The sequence below is a fragment of the Ascaphus truei genome, chromosome 20, assembly GCF_040206685.1.
Source record: "Ascaphus truei isolate aAscTru1 chromosome 20, aAscTru1.hap1, whole genome shotgun sequence".
Taxonomy (NCBI): Eukaryota; Metazoa; Chordata; class Amphibia; order Anura; family Ascaphidae; genus Ascaphus; species Ascaphus truei.
The window spans coordinates 2,088,279-2,099,440 of record NC_134502.1 but is presented as its reverse complement, the minus strand read 5'-3'; the positions used below and the strand labels follow the sequence as shown (position 1 = coordinate 2,099,440).

Sequence of the window (11,162 nt, the reverse complement as noted above, 5' to 3'; positions counted from 1 at the left end):
CACTACTACACCATGACATGTATACACAGCACAGGTACAGCGCGGGCAGCGGCAGTGCCAGCCTCCCCCCCCCTCACACACACTACTACACCATGTATACACAGCACAGGTACAGCGCGGGCAGCGGCAGTGCCAGCCTCCCCCTCACACACACTACTACACCATGACATGTATACACAGCACAGGTACAGCGCGGGCAGCGGCAGTGCCAGCCTCCCCCTCACACACACTACTACACCATGTATACACAGCACAGGTACAGCGCAGGCAGCAGCAGTGCCAGCCTCCCTCTCACACACACTACTACACCATGTATACACAGCACAGGTACAGCGCGGGCAGCGGCAGTGCCAGCCTCCCCTCACACACACTACTACACCATGTATACACAGCACAGGTACAGCGCAGGCAGTGCCAGGCTCCCCCTCACACACACTACTACACCATGTATACACAGCACAGGTACAGCGCAGGCAGCGGCAGTGCCAGCCTTCCCCTCACACACACTACTACACCATGTATACACAGCACAGGTACAGCGCAGGCAGTGCCAGCCTCCCCCTCACACACACTACTACACCATGTATACACAGCACAGGTACAGCGAAGGCAGCAGCAGTGCCAGCCTCCCCCTCACACACACTACTACACCATGTATACACAGCACAGGTACAGCGCGGGCAGCGACAGTGCCAGCCTCCCCCTCACACACACTACTACACCATGTATACACAGCACAGGTACAGCGCAGGCAGCAGCAGTGCCAGCCTCCCCCTCACACACACTACTACACCATGTATACACAGCACAGGTACAGCGCAGGCAGCAGCAGTGCCAGCCTCCCCCTCACACACACTACTACACCATGTATACACAGCACAGGTACAGCGCGGGCAGCGGCAGTGCCAGCCTCCCTCTCACACACACTACTACACCATGTATACACAGCACAGGTACAGCGCAGGCAGCGGCAGTGCCAGCCTCACCCTCACACACACTACTACACCATGTATACACAGCACAGGTACAGCGCGGGCAGTGGCAGTGCCAGCCTCCCCCTCACACACACTACTACACCATGTATACACAGCACAGGTACAGCGCAGGCAGTGCCAGCCTCCACCTCACACACACTACTACACCATGTATACACAGCACAGGTACAGCGCGGGCAGAGGCAGTGCCAGCCTCCCTCTCACACACACTACTACACCATGTATACACAGCACAGGTACAGCGCAGGCAGCAGCAGTGCCAGCCTCCCCCTCACACACAGGAAGGGGAGGAGCTGTGAGCCAAGATGGCGGCAGACCCTGGAGGAGGGAGAGGAGTTGGAACCAGGTCTCAAGCTAATCTGAATGCGGATAAGAAAGTTTCCCTGGAAGCTAAAGTGCTGAAATGTTTGCAAAAGAAAGAGTCAGAAAATATGGAAAAAGAGATGAATGAAAATGTTGGGCAGAATGAATCTGAGATGGAGAATACTGAAAGTCCGGCTCAGAACCAGACGGGTAAGAGAACTGCGGCTAAAACCAGCTCAAGGTCTAATGAAGCCAAGAGTAAAAGGCAAGCAGAACATGAGAAAAGGAGACTTGGGGTCACAGAAATTGTTATCCCACAAATTGGCAAGGACATACTCACTAATGCACAGACAACTGCAGCTACACCTGAGACAGAGACCCCGCAAGCAGCTGCACATGACGCAGTGACCCCGCAAACAACTGTACCTGACGCAGTGACCCCGCAAACAACTGTACCTGACGCAGTGACCCTGCATACAGCTGCACCGGAGACAGAGAAACTGCATACAACTGCACCTGATACAGAGAGACTACAAGCAGCTGAGGGTTACAGCCAGGTGCAGGAATTAGCAGCCACACCCAAGGCAGACATGCAGCAAACAGCCCAGGTTGAGAGCCTGAATGATGCTGGCAATACACCTGAGACAGGGCAGCAAACAGCTCAGGCACAGGAAGAAGTGTCTGAAATAGAAATGGCTGAAGCAGTGGAGAACGCTGAAGCAGTAGAGGCTTTTGAGGCGCAAGAAATGGAGATTCCTAAAGTGGGAGAGAAATCCATACAGCCTGCAGCAGCATCAAAGCCCTTAGCAGAAACAGGAGCGGCAAAAGCAAAGTCCTTAGCTGAAGCAGGAATGGCAGCAAAACCAACAGGAGCGGCCGAGCCAGCTCCCCCCCAGCAGTCAGCATGGAGTACAAGACGCCCAGGTACATCTTATTTGTCATTTGATGATGCCAGAAAGCGCAGGAACGTTGTCAGACTGCATTATTGGGGGGATATGGTTCCTATACCGGACAGATTTGTTGTAGGAAAAGACTTGATCAAAGTTTCTCTTGGCTTCCAACCCAGTGAGGTGTATGCTTTGTTACATGCTCCTAATAGCAGGAACTACGAAGTGAGCTTTAAGACACCAGAAGGGCTTGAAAAATTCTGGTTTCGTTACAGAGAAGTGAAGGATAATCCAGAATGGGAATTCTTTCAAGTTATCCAGGTTTCTCGCCCTGTGACCGTGGAAGTGAATATTATCTTTGATATTGAGACTGTAGCGGTTGAAGATATATGTTTTTGGCTACAAAGACAGTGCGATGTTCTGTCTGGTCCAGTGAAAAGTATGGATGCTGAAGGTTTCTGGAATGGGGGCTACAAGTTTAAAGTTAAACTTCGATACACACACAATGTGGCATGTCACCTCCCAAACGCCATATATATTGGAAGAGATCGCGGGCGATGTTTTTATTGGGGACAGCCTAAAAAATGTTTTAAATGTGATTCCCCCAGGCACTTAAGCTCAGCGTGTGACAAAATCAGGTGCACTTTATGTGGTTCTATTGGTCATCACAGCTCTGAGTGTGACAAGGACATTGTCTGCAACCTGTGCTACAAATGTGGTCATTCCTTTAAAGATTGCCCAGAAGCTGAACACAACCATTATGGGCAGAATGAAATGTCTAGTGTACAGAATACAGCATCTCCTAGTGATAAAGAGAATACCACAGAGTCATCAGAAAGTCTTCAACTTACACCTGTAGAAGAGGTTTTAAAGTCTCTGGGTCTGACATATACACTTCCAGCCCAAAGGGGGTCAGACGGAGAACACAGGAGCGATCTGAGCAAAGATGGCGGCGAACCCTGCAAAGATGGCGGCGAACCCTGCAAAGATGGCGGCGAACCCTGCAAAGATGGCGGCGAACCCTGCAAAGATGGCGGCGAACCCTGCAAAGATGGCGGCGAACCCTGCAAAGATGGCGGCGAACCTCGCAAAGATGGCGATAATGAATGGGAAACAATAACAAGTAAAAACAAGACTGCCCTAACCAGCTCAGCTAGAAAGAAAACTACAGAAACTGTCCAAGAAGAGATCTCGCTGCATAATACATATGAGGTATTGGAGGAAAAGAGTTGGGGTGAAAAGATGGATGACGCAGACCCCGATATGTCGGACAGTCAGACCTCGCAGCGGTCTGGATCTATTCAGGACATTGAGATGGCCGGACCATCAAATAAGAGAAATATGCCACCAGAGAGCCCCCCCGGGAGAAAGAAAATGGTCAAAAAGAAAAATGGTGCAAAAAAGAAAAAAAAAGGGTGGTGGTGATTCACTAAATATGCAAAGTGCCCCTCTCCGCTGAAGGTGGCAACTAATTAATGTGAATAGTGTTAAGGGGAAAAGATACAGACTCAAGTCTTCTCTAGTCTAAAGGACATTAAGAATTAGATTTTCTTTTTGCAGGAAACTTGCCTGATTACTTTGTGTTATTTATCTATCAGATGTAAAGTGTATATAGCAGGGGGAATCTGAGAGGTTGGAGAGATGCGTTTAGATATCTTTGAAAAGGGAATCTCTGTAAGATAAATGTATTGTTTATGTCATTTTCTGGATGCTATTCTGTAAGTATTGTGTGTTTTTGTAAATATTTGTATTTTGTATTTAAAATAAAAAAGATTCCCCTCACACACACTACTACACCATGTATACACAGCACAGGTACAGCGCGGGCAGCGGCAGTGCCAGCCTCACCCTCCCCACGCCCTGCACACACACACACACACAATGTTTGACGAATAATTCAAACAACTCAGGAAAATACATTTTGTGTTGCCAATAATTTATAAGAATAAAGTTATGAATAAATTAATAAATTTCATACAAAGCAAATTGTAATGATATACAATTATAAAATACACGGGATGAATACAGTTGATAAATATGATCTCGGGGTCAATTGTCACTTTAAAATTACATATACTGTATTTGCATACACACTCAACATAAATCAGAGAGACAGCGATATATATATATATATAATATTATATTTATGCAATTCATGGATATGTTCTGTACGTATAAATATTTATGAATATATTAGTATATACCGATGTAGCCAGACTAAACGTCTCCAGTGCCGTGGCGACCTGGAGACTGTTTCTGCCACGCCTTTGCTGTGGTGGTCCCTGCTTCCAATTGTGACCCACAGAGCTTACAGTCTAGTTATTCTCAGTAGGAGTAGGATATAAGCCGAGTCATCAACAAGACAATCCTATAAAGGATTTACACTATGTCTATGAGGTTGATTGGTGACTTTGTCCCGATAGGTAAGGTCTTGGGCGCATCTCATAGTCCTCTCTTGTTGACGAGGGTCTCCTGTTAAAGTCATGGTTCTCTCTTGTTGGCGGGGGTCTCCTGTTAAAGTCATGGTTCTCTCTTGTTGGCGAGGGTCTCCTGTTAAAGTTTTCTCTTGGCCGTGAACCCCCCTCAGGGTCGTAGTGTACGTGGGGTCTTCCAGAGATGTTCCCGTCCAAATGGGGAGCGTACGTAGGATAATAGGTTACTGAGTACATTCCAGTTGTCCCGCACTTCAGTACCTGCAGAGGAAAGAGCTCAGGGTTACATTAAGTTATAGGGTTAGTGGCACGGGAAATGTATTAGGATTAGTTTTAGGGTTTATGTATTGGGTTAGTGTATGATGGATAAGGTTAGTGCTATTTAGGATAGTGTATTCAAATAAGTGTAAGAGTATTTGCTACGGTTAGGGTCAGGGATGGCGTGACATGTTTGGTTTATTGGGTTCAAGTTAAATGTTAGGGCTCATTTAATGTAAAAGGATAAGTGTAAGAGCTGTTGTTGAGGTTAGGGTTGATATCTTACGTTAGGGTTGATATCTTAAGATTAGGTTTGGTATTTATTGTTTCAGTGTTATATGTTTAGTGTGTTGGGTTAGAGTTAGGGTTCATGTTAAGCTAATTATGGTCATGTTGGGCTAATAATATTACTGTAGGTTTAATGTCCGGTTATATTAAGGTTATGGTTAGTGTTGGGGGCTGGTAATATATGTTTGGTGTTGGGTTAGGGTATGTGTAATAGGATTAGTGTATGGGGTTTTGTTAAGGTTAGGGGTGTTAGGTTTGGTATTATGTGTGTTGGGTCTAGTTGGTTAATATTAGTGTAATAGGGTTGGGTTTGGAATAGGGTGTTATGTCAGTTTTAGGGGAAAGACCAGGTAATTAGGGTTAATATGTTATGGTTAGGATATCTGTGTTGGGATATAATGTGGAAGATTAAACATTCTCCTGTTTATGGTGTTTAGTAATGTTTATAGGGCAAATACTCACTGCGCAGAGCACACCCAGGAGTAGGGAAACAGCAAGTGCAGCAACCAGTGCGAGAAGAATAATACCCCAGATTGGTACTGTAAGAAAGCAAAAGAGTAAGTAAATCACTCTATAATGATGCTGAGTATCTCTAAACATTGTTAATGAACACACTGCACTGTATGGTGATAGTGAGTATATATACACTGATAATGAGCATGCCGCGCTGTATAATGTTAATGAGTATCTCTCTTACCTGCAGATGAGGCAGACAATGCTTGAGTTGTGCTTGTGGTACTCTGTATCACTGTGCCGCCGCCGCCGCCACCGCCGCCGCCTCCTGCTGCAGCTGCAGCTGCAGATAAAACAATGATAGATATATATATATGCTAATAGCCAAAATTTCCCTGGAAATATAAGTCTCAGTTCCCAATTAAATAAATGATTGTTTAAAAAATACGTAATTGTGTCAGATTTTGGAAACTTAGGTCACCTATATTTGACCCCTTAACCATGTCACTGCCATTAGTACACTTTGCCCCTAGGAGAGACTGACCCCTTAACCCTGTCACTGCCATTAGTACACTTTGCCCCTAGGAGGGATTGACCCCTTAACCATGTCACTGCCATTAGTACACTTTGCTCCTAGGAGGGACTGACCCCTTAACCATGTCACTGCCATTAGTACACTTTGCCCCTAGGTGGGACTGACCCCTTAACCATGTCACTGCCATTAGTACACTTTGCTCCTAGGAGGGATTGACCCCTTAACCATGTCACTGCCATTAGTACACATTGCCCCTAGGAGGCACTGACCCCTTAACCATGTCACTGCCATTAGTACACTTTGCCCCTAGGAGGGACTGACCCCTTAATCATGTCACTGCCATTAGTACACTTTGCCCCTAGGAGGAACTGACCCCTTAACCATGTCACTGCCATTAGTACACTTTGCTCCTAGGTGGGACTGACCCCTTAACCATGTCACTGCCATTAGTACACTTTGCCCCTAGGAGGGACTGACCCCTTAACCATGTCACTGCCATTAGTACACTTTGCCCCTAGGGGAAATGTCACCCTTAAACATGTGACTAACATTAGTACAGTTTGCTCCTAAGGGGTTTACCTAAATATGTCGCTGTGATGAGTGCATTTGGTTGATAGGACAAACTGAAATTTAAGAGGAATCCCGAAATATATATGTCAATATAGATTATAACTTACTTGTGGTCGTTGTAGTGGTACTTCCACTTGTGGGGGTCCCTGTAGTGGTACTTCCGCTTGTGGTGGTCCCTGTATTTGTACTTCCACTAGTGGTGGTCCCTGTATTGGTACTTCCGCTTGTGGTGGTCCCTGTATTGGTACTTTCGCTTGTGGTGGTCCCTGTATTGGTACTTCCGCTTGTGGTGGTCCCTTTATTGGTACTTCCGCTTGTGGTGGTCCCTGTATTGGTACTTCCGCTTGTGGTGGTCACTGTATTTGTACTTCCGCTCGTCGTGGTCCCTGTATTGGTACTTCCACTTGTGGTGGTCCCTGTATTGGTACTTCCGCTCATCGTGGTCCCTGTATTGGTACTTCCACTTGTGGTGGTCCCTGTATTGGTAATTCCGCTCGTTGTGGTCCCTGTAGTGGTTCTTCCGCCTGTGGTAGTCTCTGTATTGGTACTTCCACTTGTGGTGCTCACAGTATTGGTACTTCCGCTTGTGGTGGTCCCTGTATTTGTACTTCCACTAGTGGTGGTCCCTGTAGTGGTACTTCCACTTGTGGTGGTCCCTGTAGTGGTACTTCCACTTGTGGTGGTCCCTGTATTGGTAATTCCGCTCGTTGTGGTCCCTGTAGTGGTTCTTCCGCTTGTGGTGGTCCCTGTAGTGGTACTTCCACTTGTGGTGGTCCCTGTAATGGTACTTCCACTTGTGATGGTCCCTGTATTGGTACTTCCACTTGTGGTGGTCTCTGTAGTGGTACTTCCACTTGTGGTGGTCCCTGTAGTGGTACTTCCGCTTGTGGTGGTCCCTGTATTTGTACTTCCACTTGCAGTGGTCCCTGTATTTGTACTTCCACTAGTGGTGGTCCCTGTAGTGGTACTTCCACTTGTGGTGGTCCCTGTAGTGGTACTTCCACTTGTGGTGGTCCCTGTAGTGGTACTTCCACTTGTGGTGGTCTCTGTAGTGGTACTTCCACTTGTGGTGGTCCCTGTAGTGGTACTTCCGCTTGTGGTGGTACCTGTAGTGGTACTTCCACTTGCGGTGGTCCCTGTAGTGGTACTTCCACTTGTGGTGGTACCTGTATTGGTACTTCCGCTTGTGGTGGTCCCTGTAGTGGTACTTCCACTTGTGGTGGTCCCTGTAGTGGTACTTCCACTTGTGGTGGTCTCTGTAGTGGTACTTCCACTTGTGGTGGTCCCTGTAGTGGTACTTCCGCTTGTGGTGGTACCTGTAGTGGTACTTCCACTTGCGGTGGTCCCTGTAGTGGTACTTCCACTTGTGGTGGTCCCTGTAGTGGTACTTCCACTTGTGGTGGTCCCTGTAGTGGTACTTCCACTTGTGGTGGTCTCTGTAGTGGTACTTCCACTTGTGGTGGTCCCTGTAGTGGTACTTCCGCTTGTGGTGGTACCTGTAGTGGTACTTCCACTTGCGGTGGTCCCTGTAGTGGTACTTCCACTTGTGGTGGTACCTGTATTGGTACTTCCGCTTGTGGTGGTCCCTGTAGTGGTACTTCCACTTGTGATGGTCCCTGTAGTGGTACTTCCACTTGTGGTGGTCCCTGTAGTGGTACTTCCACTTGTGGTGGTCCCTGTAGTGGTACTTCCACTTGTGGTGGTCTCTGTAGTGGTACTTCCACTTGTGGTGGTCCCTGTAGTGGTACTTCCGCTTGTGGTGGTACCTGTAGTGGTACTTCCACTTGCGGTGGTCCCTGTAGTGGTACTTCCACTTGTGGTGGTACCTGTATTGGTACTTCCACTAGTGGTGGTCCCTGAAGTGGTACTTCCACTTGTGGTGGTCCCTGTAGTGGTACTTCCACTTGTGGTGGTCCCTGTAGTGGTACTTCCGCTTGTGGTGGTCCCTGTAGTGGTACTTCCGCTTGTGGTGGTACCTGTAGTGGTACTTCCACTTGTGGTGGTCCCTGTAGTGGTACTTCCACTTGTGGTGGTCCCTGTAGTGGTACTTCCACTTGTCGTGGTCCCTGTATTGGTACTTCCGCTTGTGGTGGTCCCTGTAGTGGTACTTCCACTTGTGGTGGTCCCTGTAGTGGTACTTCCACTAGTGGTGGGCCCTATAGTGGTACTTCCTCCTGTGGTTGCTGCAGTAGTGGATGTATCTGTAGTGAGGGTTGCAGTAGTAGGGGTATCTGTAGTGGGTGTTGCAGTAGTAGGGGTAACTGTAGTGAGTGCTGCAGTAGTAGGGTTATCTGTAGTTGGTGCTGCAGTAGATGGGGTAACTGTAGTTTGTGCTGCAGTAGTAGGGGTAACTGTAGTGGGAGCTGCAGTAGTAGGGGTATCTGTAGTGGGTGCTGCAGTTGTAGGGGTATCTGTAGTTGGTGCTGCAGTAGTAGGGGTATCTGTAGTGGGTGCTGCACTAGTAGGGGTATCTGTAGTTGGTGCTGCAGTAGTAGGTGGAAGTGTAGTGAGTGCTGCAGTAGTAGGGGGAAGTGTAGTGAGTGCTGCAGTAGTAGGGGTATCTGTAGTTGGTGCTGCAGTAGTAGGGGTATCTGTAGTTGGTGCTGCAGTAGTAGGGGTAACTGTAGTTGGTGCTGCAGTAGTTGGGGTATCTGTAGTTGGTGCTGCAGTAGTAGGGGTATCTGTAGTGGGAGCTGCAGTAGTAGGGGGAAGTGTAGTGGGAGCTGCAGTAGTAGGGGTATCTGTAGTGGTAGCTGCAGTAGTAAAGGAAAGTGTAGTGGGTGCTGCAGTAGTAGGGGGAAGTGTAGTGGGTGCTGCAGTAGTAGGGGTATCTGTAGTTGGTGCTGCAGTAGTAGGGGTATCTGTAGTGGGAGCTGCAGTAGTAGGGGTATCTGTAGTGGGAGCTGCAGTAGTAAGGGAAAGTGTAGTGGGTGCTGCAGTAGTAGGGGTATCTGTAGTGGAAGCTGCAGTAGTAAGGGAAAGTGTAGTGGGTGCTGCAGTAGTAGGGGGAAGTGTAGTGGGAGCTGCAGTAGTAGGGGTATCTGTAGTTGGTGCTGCAGTAGTAGGGGTATCTGTACTTGGTGCTGCAGTAGTCGGGGTATCTGTAGTGGGTGCTGCAGTAGTAGGGGTATCTGTAGTGGGTGGTGCAGTAGATGGGGTATCTGTAGTGGGTGCTGCAGTAGTAGGGGTATCTGTAGTGGGAGCTGCAGTAGTAGGGGTATCTGTAGTGGGTGCTGCAGTAGTAAGGGGAAGTGTAGTGGGTGCTGCAGTTGTAGGGGTATCTGTAGTAGGTGCTGCAGTAGTAAGGGGAAGTGTAGTGGGTGCTGCAGTAGTAGGGGTATCTGTAGTGGGTGCTGCAGTAGTAGGGGTATCTGTAGTGGGTGCAGCAGTAGTAGGGTTATCTGTAGTAGGTGCTGCAGTAGTAAGGGGAAGTGTAGTGGGTGCTGCAGTAGTAAGGGGAAGTGTAGTGGGTCCTGCAGTAGTAGGGGTATCTGTAGTGGGTGCTGCAGTAGTAAGGGGAAGTGTAGTGGGTGCTGCAGTAGTAGGGGTATCTGTAGTAGGTGCTGCAGTAGTAAGGGGAAGTGTAGTGGGTGCTGCAGTAGTAGGGGTATCTGTAGTGAGTGCTGCAGTAGTAGGGGGAAGTGTAGTGGGTGCTGCAGTTGTAGGGGTATCTGTAGTGGGAGCTGCAGTAGTAGGGGTATCTGTAGTGGGTGCTGCAGTAGTAGGGGTATCTGTAGTGGGTGCTGCAGTAGTAGGGGTATCTGTAGTGGGAGCTGCAGTAGTAGGGGTATCTGTAGTGGGTTCAGTAATAGGAATTGTATTCGTTTGTGTTGATGCTGTAGAAAAGCAACAACATTTGAATTAACACCCAAAGTTATATACTGTATAACGGGAGAGAGAGACAGACAGAGACAGAGGAGATTAGAAACAGAGAGAAGAAGAGAGGGAGCGTGAAAAAATGAGACAGAGAGAAAGAGAAAAGTAGAGAAAGTTGTAGAATTGAGGGAAAGTAGAGAAAAATGAGGGAAACCATAGAGTTATAAAGAAAGATGAGATAGAGGAGAGAGGGAGCCAATTCTTAGAGAAGAGACTTATAGCAACGTGTGAAACACAGGGGGGGGGGGGGGGAGGAGGGATACTGGGGCATAGTGAATATACCACGTACCTGCTGTTGTAATATTCTGTGCACCTGAAACACACAGACAGATTGTGTAAGTATGTGTGCCTCCTTTGTGTCAGAATACCACATTACATACAGAAGTAACAGACATTATTACTCCCTCTGGTACACTGCAATGGGAATTACACAACGCGCCAGCAGGAGCTACAGATGCAGCGGCCGTTATTCGAACACTTCACGCGGTGTATACCTCGGAATACCCATGTCATGGCGCGGGATCTCTTCCAACCGTACCGCCTTAAGACGCGAGCGCAGGCGATC

At 48.1% G+C, this 11,162-nt stretch overlaps 1 protein-coding gene across 1 annotated transcript in view; it reads right to left on the bottom strand.

Moving 5' to 3' along the window:
• Positions 1-4,200: 4,200 nt before the first annotated feature.
• The window catches only part of LOC142471444 (uncharacterized), a 69,112-nt gene continuing 62,150 nt past the window's right edge, over positions 4,201-11,162 (bottom strand). Inside the window, exon 5 of the mRNA XM_075578247.1 lies at positions 4,201-4,878. Coding sequence (XP_075434362.1) covers positions 4,576-4,878 — 303 coding nt within the window. The 3' untranslated portion in view covers positions 4,201-4,575. The remainder of the gene's footprint in view (positions 4,879-11,162) is intronic.